General features: G+C 36.8%; 1 protein-coding gene across 16 annotated transcripts in view; it reads left to right on the top strand.

Moving 5' to 3' along the window:
* celf2 (cugbp, Elav-like family member 2) overlaps window positions 1-14,173 on the top strand; it is a 188,003-nt gene that overhangs the window by 124,476 nt on the left and 49,354 nt on the right. For all 16 annotated transcript variants that reach the window (XM_088923913.1, XM_088923909.1, XM_088923906.1 and 13 more), the window contains one exon: window positions 6,935-7,017. In XM_088923913.1, coding sequence (XP_088780039.1) covers window positions 6,935-7,017 — 83 coding nt within the window. The remainder of the gene's footprint in view (window positions 1-6,934; window positions 7,018-14,173) is intronic.

The raw sequence follows: 14,173 nt of genomic DNA, 5'->3' as shown, positions 1-14,173 counted from the left end.
GGAATTACATGTATTATCTTTTTTCAGGTTGCATTTGCCACATTTGAGATGAGTTTGATGAACAGAGAGTCTGGAGACGCATTGTGCCTTGTTCAGTCCAATTAACGGTGAAGTGTGAGGCATCAGCTGCTGCAATAAATCAAGGCAATAACTCCCTAATCTGTGACTTCCTCTCAAATTGAGAGAGACTAGCAGCTGAAAGGCTGTGAGAATGCCTGAGATACATCTGACCCCATCTTTCATGGGCCAAATGTTTTCCTTTAGGAAACAAAGAAAAGCAGGTTTTAAACAGTGTTTGGCCTGTGTCAGGATCAGGGTATTTCTCTTTACCTCCTGCTGTATATTTTACCATGGGTATGAGCTTGCATAATCAAATTCCAAGCATATTATTCATTTTGAAAAATAAAATCCAGTGAACACAAGCAATTAGCAAGAAATTTAGCTGCCTAACATTCATAAAGTCAACGAAAAATCAATAAGAGCACAGAATAATAAGAAAATAAGACGCAATCCCATTTAAGTTGGCACACTGAAATATTATTAATTCATTGGTTTACTGATAAAAACAAAGTTAAGCAATTAACAGAAAGAATGTTTAGTAACAAAACTTGTATCTTTGAGAGCAGCAGTTTTGTTATTGTACTTTCCTGGTGTTTTTTGGTTGAGTTGCTTTAGTTTGTTTTTTTACTGAAGTTTACAAGGTGATATATTACAGTGCAAAATATATTTCATCTAAACATCCTATGATTTCAGAACAGCATTGAAAGATTCAGGAGTAATGTAAAATCGTGGCAAAACACTTTAACACTCCTGGCTTTGCTAAAAACACAGTAGTTCAACATTCCATATTTCTTTCATTAATGTTTTCCAAGGCTTTTTCACCAGATATATAAAAGCTAGGGCAATTTGTTACTAATTGCCTTGGTGTCCTACAGTAGATAATTACCATTTTTAAATGCATGACAAGAAAACTTTCTCAAAAACCTCACAAGATTTACATATTTGCTTTCAGTTTTATTAACAGTTGCGTTGTTTCCTGATTGTGCATAATTAACTTAAAGATATGTGTCCTTTGTTGAGCCCTACTACTAGTAGTATGGTGCTTTGATAGTAACCTGCAAGTTACTGAAATCCCCATTGTTAATCCATCCGTTCATTTCGCAACAACTTCATCCAATTCAGGGTCAAGGGGGAGCTGAAGAGCTTCCCAGCATGCAAAGGCAGGGTGCACACTGGACTGGACAGAACCTCCCTTGTTAAAACCCAATTAATTGCAATGAAATTAAAGGCAGGAAGAGTCTATGAACAATAAATAGCCCATGTTAGAGTATAGGTCGAGATACTATTGCCAAGTTCAAAGACCAGGAATAAAATCTTGTCCACATAAAGGCCCACTGTCCTGTTCAGAGCTAAAATCTATTATTTCAACTCTCAGAGATTCTTAATCTCCCTTTGCTGAAAACAGGTATAAAAGTATAGAGAGACCTAAATGTGATCAAGAAAATGTCATAAGGTATAGGTATTAAGGTATAGGTCATTAATCCAGGGCTCATTTTAATTAATGTAATATTGAGCAGACTGAGAGCATGTGACACCTACTCTGGATAGAACACTATTACAAGGGTACCCAGATCATTACTGGTCCCCACTTACAGTATAAAGTTCAGTGGACTATAGTACCCTTGAGCAAGGTACAAGAGCAGAATCTATAGCAGGTACTTGAATCCAAAATCTGTTCATTATGCGACTAGAGACTTCCCCACTAATCTTCCCCATGTCAGTATAGCAGCCGTGTTAGTTAAGTATTTTTCTCTTTTTAAAAGGGAAAGCAAAAGCTGAAACAGGTTTCATGGGACTCTGCCAGAAATACTTCGACGTTTTTTGTGACGCGGTTCAAAGCCAAGATCATCATGTTAATGAACATCTAAACTGCACCAAAATAGAAATGCACAACAGTAATGAAAGCAAGAATTTGTCATGTCCTTCGTATTTGGTGTCCGTCTTTATAGCAACGGAAAAGATTGACGTTGTTGATTATAAAAACATTTTAAACTATGATCAATCCAACGAAGTGACGGAATAACAATACAGACTCCTGTAAAAGAGGCTCACAATCGCTATAGTAACCTGTTGCTTTTTTCTTTCTTTCTGGTGTTTGCGTCACTGTCGGTGAGAATGCTGTTATAAAAGCCAGTCTTAGGAGGTATGTAGCCATCGGAGTCTATTTAAAAATTAAGGAAGCAAGAATGAAGTCAGTTAAAAAAAAGAACTGTGCTCAGGTAGGATTCAGAAATGTGATATTCAGCACTGTATATGCTTTCACTGTGTTCTTAGTGTAAATATACACTTTTCACATGGTGATTGAAGACGGCACTGTTATTCCCAGTCCTGGGAATGGTTTGAGATGACCAATATGACAAGAATTCTTCAAGGGTTAGGGTCTGTGAATCAGTAAAGGTATAATAAGTTCTATTTGAAGTTTTTACTTTCATAAATACCACACTATGAAAAGCTATCCTGCCTCTGGTCCCATTCTAAATTATTTGTGTGTAATCCTGAACCTCACACCAGTGAAAATCTTTGAGTAGCCTTTTAAGGGGCTAAGGGGTTTTCCTGATGTTTTGTCTCCACTGTAATAAACGTTGTCTCTCCAAGGTGAAAGGCCAGTACATTGAGGTGCCACATTAATTCAGAGGACTGTTCAAGTCCTAGAAGCTGTGTTATCCACTTACCTTCCCTTTGCCAGGATCTAAGTAATTTTAAGTGCAAGAAGCATATGCTGTTCTTTCCAATCGCTTCTGCCTCCCCCTCTTTATCACTTCTCTCAGACTCAGAAGCTCTTCAGCTGTTATACAGTCTCAGGTGGTTCCCAGACTTCCCTCATTGGAAATAGCACTTGTTTCTATTATCACCTAAGAGGAGGACATTTAGGTAAAGCAAATCAGAGAGACTGTCAGTCATTCCCATGCGAGTCAAGTGATGCTAATTCTGGTCCTCTTTTAAGTGACACAGCTAAGCTGTAGGTAAAAATGGGCATTAGATCCCAGAACCCACAAGCAGCCTTCAGGCGTCCTTGTAATATGTTGTAAATTCATTCATCAGGCAACTGCGATCAGCTTTTGTTTTTTTGGGAACTGAGCAGTATTTGGGTTTAAGTTTTAAGCAGAGAGAAAATATTGGTGCACTGTGTGCATGGAATTATATCTGACAGCCAACTTCTCCTGGAGAGGCTTAGCTGTGGCAGTAAATTTGGCACTTGGCACTAGAATAAATGAGCCTTCATGGATCAAACAGTGTTATGGTGGTTCTCCTTCTAGGTGTGTGGTGGAGAGGGGGACATGCCATAGCTCAGATCTGTGTTTTGCTGTACCAGACCCATTATATCAGGAAAGTATACTGATAGTAGTAATGACTGTTCTTATCACATTTCTGTCTCGGGACTAATATTTATGAAGCTTTGTCAAGTCTCCAGATCTAAGTATGATTAAATAGGTAGGAGTGGCAGTTCAATGGATAATCTTATAATACTGAAGAGCTTATGAACTGCTCTCAAAGCTTTGGCAGTACATTTACAATCATCTGCAGGGCTCTCACACCTGAAAAAGTTAAAATTATTAGTTGTGTGCATAGGCACAAGTGTTTTGTGGTTGAGTGTAAGTTTAGTTGAGATACAATAACATGAATCTCTTGTTAGTGCTGGCCCTTTGCACTTAGTATCTTTGGGTTTTACAGATTGTTGTTTGTTTGCCAAACCTTAAGCAACTGTGTTTTTTGTTTCTAATTTGGGATTTTTTTTCTTGCTATTCCTCCGATTTGGAGTTGCTGTAGTTGAATATCTAACTCTCATACTAGAGTAAGAGTCATACCCATTTTCAGTATACAGTATGTAGTGTTTCTTTCACACTGCTTGGATGAAGTGAGAAAAACACTACATACTCTTCAGTGCAGAGGTTCTTAGACAATACTACAGGCTTGAAACTGCCAGGCTGCTGCGATCACTGTGGTGCAAGAAGGTACGATTATTGTGTCCAGCAAACACCCAACCCAACTCTGACCCCTGAGAAATCCTGGTTACAGTATGCAGATGACCTATCTTAGGCCTCAACCAGCGCTGCGAGTAAGTACTTTCACTAGCTCAGCCCCACTTATTTAAGTGCCACAGTCTGATGCTTTTAGCCCAGAAAAACATTCCTACGCATTTATACAGCTGGGCATTTTACTAAAGCCGATCGGAATAAAAGACCTGGCTCAAGTGTACAAGAACAGTGCCCTACCAGGTATTTAGCTACTTCTCTAAACTGTTGCCCATTATGCCAAAAAGTTTTAAACTATAACTAAATAAACTAAAAAGTATAGAAACTAAAAAAAAATCTGTAGCAAAGAAACATTACATTTCTTATAAACCTGACCTCCATTTATATATATATATTTTTTTGGCTTGGAATTAAAGTAGCTCAGCTCAGGCTGTCAGCAACAGAGGAACCTTAAAAAAGCAACAGAATAATTGCAGCTAGTAACTGTTACGTATATGGCAAACTTTTGTATTTTCCATATACCAATCCTTGCTAATTTAGCAATGGAAAAGAATGCTATGTATTCTCTTCTGTAAGAGCCAAAAAGGTCCTAGTTAAGAAAATAAGTTTAAAAATAAAACATCTTGGTTAAATTAAGGTGAAAACAAGGATCATGTTTAAAAAAAAACTCAGTTTTTGCTGTGAAGTATATCAAATTGTTAGACCACTATTTTGAATAAAAAACAAAAAGTTCTGAAGATATTGAGTTATAGGTGCCATTTCATTGCTTTTGTTTTCCATCACAGAGCAGTGCAGGTGGAGGAATGTGGGTTATCCTGGGCCTCCTGGCTGACAGAACTGTAATGTGAACATGCTAAAAGCAGCTCTCATAAAATTGAATGTCCAACACCGAGCAGTCCATCTGAATTTTTATCAGTGTTTTTGTTTTACAGCCATAAACAAAACAGAAAAACGAAGATACTTTTAGAGTTAAGTGGCTTATTTGAATTACAAGAAGGAGAATGGGACAATTTTGTCCTTGATATCATTACTATCTGTGCCGCACTTTAGCTGGAATTAACATAATAAGAGATGGGAGAATGCCATAGCACACATCCTAGTTCACATTATTTCTCTGATACACTCCCAGAAGGCTTGAAATTGTAGCAGAATTTAACCAATCTAGGTCAAAAGCGTTTCAATTTTCCAGTTGTAGGACATTTATAGAGAGCAGTCTTATTCACCGGAGGTTCAGAATGACTGAGTATGCTCTTTCCAACAGAACTCCCCAACTGCTTCTGAAGGATGACAGGAAGTTAGAACTGGCGCCCAATTATCTAGAATGCATGTGTAAGATGCCTAATAAAATAGCCACAGAGGATTTTTTTCTTTCTTCTTCGTAATACTTACAAACGCAGACAGACAAGTGGTACAAAGAAATGTTTGGCGGCCGCAATATTGTCTGTAATTTCATAGGGGTGGGGAGGTGGAGGATTTTGGATCTGATGTTATGGATTTCAGTTTTAACTGTCATTTCGTGGTTGTACATGAGGGCCAAGAGCTAATTGGCTTTGTCCTCTGTGCTTGGATTGGGTTGGATTTGGGGGTTCAATTTTGAATAGGGGACGCTTTGATCTGCAGGCAGTTTTTAATTAACACTCCGGGACTATCTGGCAAGTCATCCAACATCTAGGTAGAGCTTCACTTACTAAAAAGACTTTAGGGATCTGCATGGCTCCCCTTGGCTTGTATTGAACTAACAAGCAGGCAGACCTAACTTGCAAATAATTATGCAAGAATATGTATATTACAAACTTCAAACATCTGCAGCTGTTCTCAGTAAAACAACATAAAAAAAAGCTATGTGGTATATTGTTTGGTCTACAATAAAGTCATTTCCTGGTTTCAAGTCCAAAAAGAATATATTCCGTGGACATAAGAAGATTTGGTAGGAAAAATATTAGGCAACAGTACATTTACCTTATTTTTAATCAGGGGATGTATTTTACAGTTGGGTAAAGAGCTTTTAAAATCTTTGTATTTTTTAGCTGTTGTCTATTAAATGACATCAAGTAAACACATGGGCAAGACTAAGCTGCTAGTTTCAAATTGTACATAAAATCCGTAACTTTGTTTTACAGACAGAAAGTTTGTCGTAGACTTTAAAATGTTACTACAGCTATTATTATTCCTTTTTTAGTGTGAATGTCATGCTACATCTCCTGTCAGGTAATTTAAAAGCATAATAATGCCAAGATATTGTTTATGTTGGAAGAAATATGTTGCACTCTAAGTAGTAGAATTTGCTTTTCAGCAGTATAAACTGTTGGCCTCCAGGTAACAGTTTATGCTACATTGGCAAGAAAATGTTTTTTCCACTTAGATTTCTGCATATGTATAAAGGCTGCACCTGTTTTGCCTGTAAAGTAGGAAGTGCAGCAGCAGTACTGAGAGAAGGGATGTTTCTGCTATGGCGTTTATCTTTCAGGGTTCTTCTCTCTTGATCTTTCATTCAGGCAGCATTCAAAATCCCCGCAATGTTCAACTTGGGAACTTGATGTGTCAGATTTGAATTTAAGAATTGGGGTATTTTGACCTACAAACGTGATACAATTTTAACTTTTTGTGCTAGCTAAACTGGACAGAATTAGTTTACTAAGAAACACCTTTTCCAGATCACATATTTTGGATTCAAATACCAAAGTATAAATATCGTCATCATTTCAGTTCTGTTGTAAATGTACAGTATTTGTAGGAAAGGCTTTATTAAGCTTCCAACATCATTGCTATTAGCAATGCTCTCAATAAGAATTAACTGTGGTATCATTCCATAGTTTTTGAAACCCACAGCCTTTCTCTTAATCGTGTAATTTGTTCTCACTTTCACAGTTTCATTGTATATCTTTCTCTTCCTTTTGCAGGTTGCTGTTTTGTAACATTTTATACAAGAAAAGCTGCACTTGAGGCACAGAATGCACTGCATAATATTAAAACCTTATCTGGGGTGAGTATGTTTACTTTAAACAGCACTTATTTATCATTATCTGTCAGGTGTGTAGAAATTGATAAACTCTGAAGGAGTATTACCTAATTTATCTTTCCTGAAGCTACATTCTTGGAACACATTGCACATCCCCTGCTTTCGATAGCTTAGGATACAGCGTGCCTCTTCACCACCCTCAGGGCCCAACATAAAAATCCTCCTATTAAACTAATGGCTCGGTGTTTTAGCACACATGCTCCAGAATTGCAGGCTCGTGGTTTCATAAGTGGCTTGGGGCTAGGCTGGCAAGTCGTAAGTCTCAGATAAGAACCCTCAGACAGGCTGCCATTCTTCCAGAAGAGTAGATGAATCTTGTTTGGTTAAAGTAATTCCTATGGAAACAAGAATGTGCTTCTCAACTCCAGCCATGAACACATGAAAAATGCTGTTGGAGCTTGCTGGCTTGCATGTGGAATATGAAGTCAAAATAATACAGTTTGAAGGCTTCTAATTTGCAGGTCAAATACTGAATGCAAATATGTACAACTGCCATTCTGATTTTTGTATGTTGTACTCTGTTAGCCCTTAATCAACTGAAGTCCTGATCTTACTATTTACAGTTGAACTCTTTCAACCAAAAAAAGTCTCATTTAAAGATGCTTTAGCATTGGTTACTAATGGAGGAATCCCTCAGCATAATATCAATCTGTACTGTCTCTTTCATTAGTTTAGTGTTTAAATTGTCATTTACAAAACTGCCAGCTCTGATTAACTGAACAGAATATCATTTTGTTATTAACCGTTTGAGACTAGGAAGACCATTGTTCAAAATGCAGCACAGCACTGTGCCACCTAAGTAACATGTACTTAATCATCAAATAAAGAAATTGACAATAATATGCGAGACAAATGGTTATAGAAAAATGAACAGATGCCACACACTTGGTGAATGAAAGGAAAGTTCTCTTTTTTCTCAGTGTTATTGTAACGCTGAGATACAATAACTGAAGATTTAAAGCCCTGGCTGTCACTTGTTTACTGTGACGGAATAAAATTTAATTTTACAGTCTTTAAAACTTTTAAGTCTTCATGAAATCTTTGTGAAAAAGATGTAAAGCATCAAGTCATTTCACTTTATTCTGACCTTGCTTAAATATCTCTTTGTCGTTCTTATTATAGATGTAAAAATAACTTTTGGTTTGCCTTTGATAAGCTATTGAAAACTTTGGAGTCCAGAGTGCTGGTTAAAAGAAATAGCTTAAGGGCATGTAATAAGGAACAGAGCAAAACCAATACCAAGTGATTAAACTAAACCTTTTTTTCCTTGTAAAGCGACCAGTAAGAGATTTTGAGTCCTATTCTGAGACTACTTTTTTTCCTTAAATAAGGTTTAGCTGAAGTGTTACCCAAGAAATAAAAATCTATATACAGTAAATGGAACAGGAGATTGGCCTCACTTAAGGAGGAACTCATAGAAAGGTAAACCTCAGCCACATCCATAGTGTTTCAGTCCATTTGATCAGCGCTAAAGAACGTACAAGGTTAGAAATGAAAGGAGGCCATTCAGTGCCTGTTTGGTAGTTATTCGCTAATTGATCCAAGGATCTTGTCCATTTCTTGAACAAAACCGGGCTTTGGTTGGCTGGTTAGTTAGTTCCTCACTCCCACAATCCATTGGGAAAAGTGTTCATCATTTTAAATGTACTTATACTTCTTCAAACCTCCTGACGTTTGCAACAAACAGGCCAAGCATTCATCTTCATAAATATGGAGTTCATTGTGACTGTGACAAAGAAAACATATTTTACTTTTTTTCATGATGTCTTTGTCTTAGCTTTTTGAAATTCAGTAATGGTCTACTTACATTTATAACCAGACATGGAAAAAAATAATAGGTAAATAAGTTAGACCAATGTTATACAACCCTCCAAAACAGAAAAGAACAACAACTGCAAAAAGGAAAAAATATAGAACAAGAAACCTCTTTTCCTATTTACTTTTCTTATTTTGGTCTGCAGTTCAGAAACAAAGATAACTGTTCTGTAACCAGAGTGTACCACTCTGTCAAACAGGCAAGGTTGTTTAACATTTTCCAGTAAATTTAACTTTCATTAGTGCTTGACAGATGTATAAATTGACAGCCTTCTTTGGCTGTTAATTGTCAGGAAGCCTGCTGTTGTTCTGTACTCTTTTATATTAGGGGTATAAAACCGATCTAGGACATGTCCTTTAAAGTACCCTCCAGCTGTGAACACTGCCTTGGCAGTAACATAATGAAAAAATAACTTTGATATTGCATTACTCCCAAGGTTCTTTAGTTCTCCTTTCATGAAAAGTGAAAATATTTCAGACACGATCATTCAGCCATTGATCCATGTTTAATGCAGGTGTCTGCAAAACCAATCGCGGTGTGTCACAAAGTTTGATTATAAAACTGGCATTAATAAAAGTCACAATTCTGAGCTAATGAACACACCTGTTTTCCCACTGAACTGCATGGCCATTGCATAAATTAACTGAATTCATACTGGGCTAATCGGAAAAGTGCTTCAGTGGCATCGAAATTGCTTTTATGAATAACATGTAAATCCAGACTACACATTTTATTATTTAGGTATGATTTCAAACTTTGCAGCAGCCATTTCCAATTATATGTTAATGTGTTGAAAATGATTATGGAGACAGGGAAAAGTGGGCATATAATACCCACATTTATTGATTAATTTTAAAGTTGTGTGTATATTATATGTACACTTACACTGCCCTGTCACTATAAAATGAGAACAACAGATTGTGATCAGCCTTTATTTTAAGTCTTTTGTACAACCACAATCAAATGGACTGAATGTATTAATATTTGTAACCTATCATTCAGCAAGATTTCAGACAGGATTTGAACTAGAGAGGTCAACTAATAAAAGCTATATTATGGCCTGTCTCAGCTTGTCCTATAGGTGGAAAATGATCAGGTTTGGATGTTCCAGAGAATGACTTTTCCACAGCTTTATCCACATGTTTGTTTGCATTCACATCAGGACTCGGTGGTGCCCGTGAAAGAATCTGGAAACCATTGGACATTTTTTACTAGCAGAAGTGGTATATACCTGTCCTGGACTTGGGAGGACTACTTTCAAGTTCTCCAAGAAACTCCTGTGTATCTTGAGATATTTCTGGGAACATATGGGTGTAAAACAGCAGAAACGTAGGTCTCTGGCAAGTAATACTCAAGAGCTAGAACAAAAACTTCCTGTGGCAAAACTCAGATCCACCACTAATGCAAGACCTTGCGGATGAGATGACTTCACAGATTCTAGCACTGCAGATGCCAAAAGACAGGCTACCAGATGTTAGTACACTCAGCCCATTTGTTTATGGCTGTATCACGGAATGAGTTGCTCAAAATCAGAGGTGATCATTTAATTGTAACAGAGAGCTTAGCGTAAAAAGGATTTGTTAATACTTGTTTATATAACATTGCTCCATTTACTAAGTGAGTTACAGAAGTGACACCGTCCTCCTGAATCTAAACATTGTAAAACTGCTGTAGCAGAGGACTGGTCTCTTGGTGTGGCAGAGTTAACAGCTGTCTAGTGAGTAGCAATGTATAGGCTACAGTGTGAGTAATAAATAAATAAAATTAGTTATTTGATATATGTTTATATAAGTGCCTTGCAAAATATTCAGACCCTTTCTATGACATTCCATTTTATGATATTACAAAATGAAGACTATTCAGAATAACAGAATGTATAACATATTCAGTGAAATGGGGAAAAGGAGGCAATCCTGCCTAAGCCCGTTTTGTTTATAGAGCCTTACAAAGCAAACCCCAAAGTGATATCTTTAGTCCTCTTATATAGTATATTTTTGTGTGTGATTTCAGGAGTAATACATGAATGCAATAGCTAAAAAAGACTTTAAAACTTAACTGACGACATAATATTTCAGGTTATCTTATGTATTTAATGTGGTTTACAATATATTCAGATTTTCAGGTTATCCAGCATCTTAAGGTACATCTCTGATTCATTATCCTTTGTAATATATTTTTATATATTGGTTGATATTGCCTGTGCAGTTTTTAGATATTTTGTTCCATTTAGACTTTTTTTTGTAAAGTAAATGGTTGAGCAGGAAATTGAACTGCTTGCTTAATACATAAATCAGTACTTGAAGACCCTTTATTGCTGCAGTGTCATGAATTTTAAAATTTCACTAAAAGGGTACAGTTGCATTTTAGATTTACTACAGTAAATCTTGTTTTGAATCACAGACATAAATGGTAAATATGATATTCTGACTGGACTAACAAAAGCTTGAATGTCTTAAAATTCAGCATTTTCTGCAGAAATTTCAAGATCTGCCACTCTGTAGAAAGAATATTTTTTCAAAATAATGTTTGACCTTCTAACTATTGTACATCATGATAGAGACAATAAAGGAAATTAATTAGAAACATGACATAAGTAGAATTTGTCATCAAGTTTTCATTTGTCACAGGTATCAGCCTTATTTGGTGGAAATTCAGGTTTCAGTTCTGTGGTGGAACATGGCCTTCTAAGCTACACACAGAGCTGTGCCCAGCATTTTTCAATTTGGTAACAACTTCTTCTGCTTTTAAGTGCGGTGTGTGCTAACTGATTGCTTTACTCATTGGGCAGTGTGATAGTGGTCTTATATGGCACTGTCCAGATGAACTGATATACACATCCTGAGAAATTCCTTTCATTTGCTCCAGATATTTTGCACTCCCATGCAGGTTTTGAGAAGGCTAGAGGAACAGCCTTATCTACAGTGCTAGCAGGGTCTTAAAGTCTATATCTAGTTTAGGAACAACTTCAAAAAAAGGATCTTGCCATATCTGTGGATTGCCACATATCTCGTAGTCATGCAGCCAGAAATGTGAGGATCATCTTCCACTGAGACTTGGCTCACAACAAGCAGAAGCAGGGCAAAACAATTTTGGGAAAGTAAACTTGACTGCAAGTACAGTCTAATTAGGACAAGCCACCAAAACCTGTTGTGTTTCATACTGAGGTTTACCCACAAACCATTAATATGTCATGGGTGGTAGAGGGATTTCAATAAATCCCTCATATCCCATGATTATATGAAAATTGACATGGAAATCCCAGCCCTTAATGAAGACGTTTTCTCTGAAAGCTCTCCCCACAGTGTCTTTGAAAGGTCACTGGAAGAAAGTAAAAAAAAATCTGATGCTTTGTCTTGTTTCTTTTCTTATAAACATGGTTAGATTGAACATTTGATAGCTTTATTACAATGGCTTTAATTAGCACGTAAAAGGAGAAAATGTCAGTCTCTCGATTGAATTGGCCGAATCTAAAGGAGCCAGTTCACTCTCACTATTCATTAAATTGTGACTTTTTATATCACGTTCAAAATATTGTAAAAGTGCTAGCTTTATTTGGAAAGAAATGGGAAAAATGAAATTGCACAGGCTATGAATATTCAGGAGAACATAATGAAATGTTTAGAGTAGATAAAGATGGTGCATGTTGTATTGTTTTGTGTTTAACTTATTTGAAAATGTTGTATGCTAATCCTTTTCTTCTACCAACCTGCAATGTATGATTTTTTTGTATAAGTTGGTGTGAATAAAGGTGTGAACTAAATAACTAGCCGTTATAAATAGAAACAGATGAGGAAAATTTAATTTCACATATTCTGTCATTGAGACTCTCAGGGTTGGCAACTTTGAACTTGTGTGCCACTGTGTTTCTGCTATGGAAATTTTGTCAAGGATTGATTTCCGGAAACAACTTCTATTAAGCTAAACTGAAGAACAGAGCTTTGTCGTCCAGTTTTCAGCACTCTGCCTTATGAAGGTCAGGCCAAGAAAATATGTTTCCTTTCTCATTAAACTGAAAAAGCAGTCAGTATTTTTCTGTACTAATAGTTTATGATTGTTACATGTGCATGTAGTTTATTGGGAAAGGTCACCACTGATTTGTGCCACAAGCTAGCACATTCTAAACTAATGTGAGAACCTTGGAAAGTGGGAGCCAGTACCACATTATGGTTGATAACGAGCCATGGAGGAAGGATGTATAATTATAAGAATGTAAGAAAGTTCTGCAAACGAAGGGAGGCCTTCCGGACTGTTTAGCTTGATTAGCTGCCAGTATCTTGATCCAAGGGTCTCTTCCAGCTAGTTGTTCGATGGTATCAGCATTACCAATATAGCTGGCTGGCTTGTTCCAGACACCTAATAACATGTACTGTAAAGAAGTGCTTCCTATTCTCATTTTTAAATACAATTTCCTGTAGTTTCTACTTGTGCCGTCTGGTTCACGTTTCACAGTTAATTCAGACGAAGTCAACTGGGTTGACTTTGTCAATGCCATTGAGGAATTCAAATGCTTGAGTGAGATTATTAGTCTTTTCTGTGCAAGACTGAAAAGGTTAAGTTTTGCCTTTTCGGAGTAGGGCATTCCTTTGAGGCTCCTTTGATTGCACCTGTTTGCTACTTCTCTGGACAGATCTTTCTTGTATTGTGGAATTGCACTGGCTGTACTTTCTGTTTTTGACAAATTGTCTCGCCATGCCTCACCAACATCCAAACTTGGCGCTGACAAGTTAAAGTGACTGACGTTTATGGCTGGTGCAGACTCCAACTATTTCTAGTCACCAGGGGAGGTGGAGTGCTACATTTTCCAAACCAATTTTTGCTTAAAAGCACTCTGTGGGCAGAAGCCAAATGAGTGTGATTCATAATAAATTAATCCATCATGTGAAGGGTGTCTCATTGTGTATATGAGATGCCATTTCTCACAATTTGCACGGTCAGAACTGCACAGCTTCACATCACTGTCCTTAAGCTCAGTCTCCTCCAGAAGATACCCGTATTCATGCTTTAACCATTGTGAATCTGAACTCTGTTTTTATCCTAAAGGATCACAGTTAGATGCATACTAAAATATTGTAAATAAATATGATCATTGTTAATTGAATCGCAAGGATAGATATTTCCTGCTGCTAACATGATATGTCTTAAACTTCTAGACACATAAAGAATATATTACATTATTTATGAGACTGTCATTCAGGGATAATTGGTATTGTTCATTTTTCATGAGGGGACGGTATACTGAAGATCAGGGAGATATATGGTCTTCAATTAACAAAATTATCCTTGGACAGGTAGGAGCTGTTAGAT

The sequence above is a fragment of the Atractosteus spatula genome, chromosome 8, assembly GCF_055471065.1.
Source record: "Atractosteus spatula isolate fAtrSpa1 chromosome 8, fAtrSpa1.hap1, whole genome shotgun sequence".
NCBI classification, from domain to species: domain Eukaryota; kingdom Metazoa; phylum Chordata; class Actinopteri; order Semionotiformes; family Lepisosteidae; genus Atractosteus; species Atractosteus spatula.
This window is presented reverse-complemented; position numbering and strand designations above follow the sequence as displayed.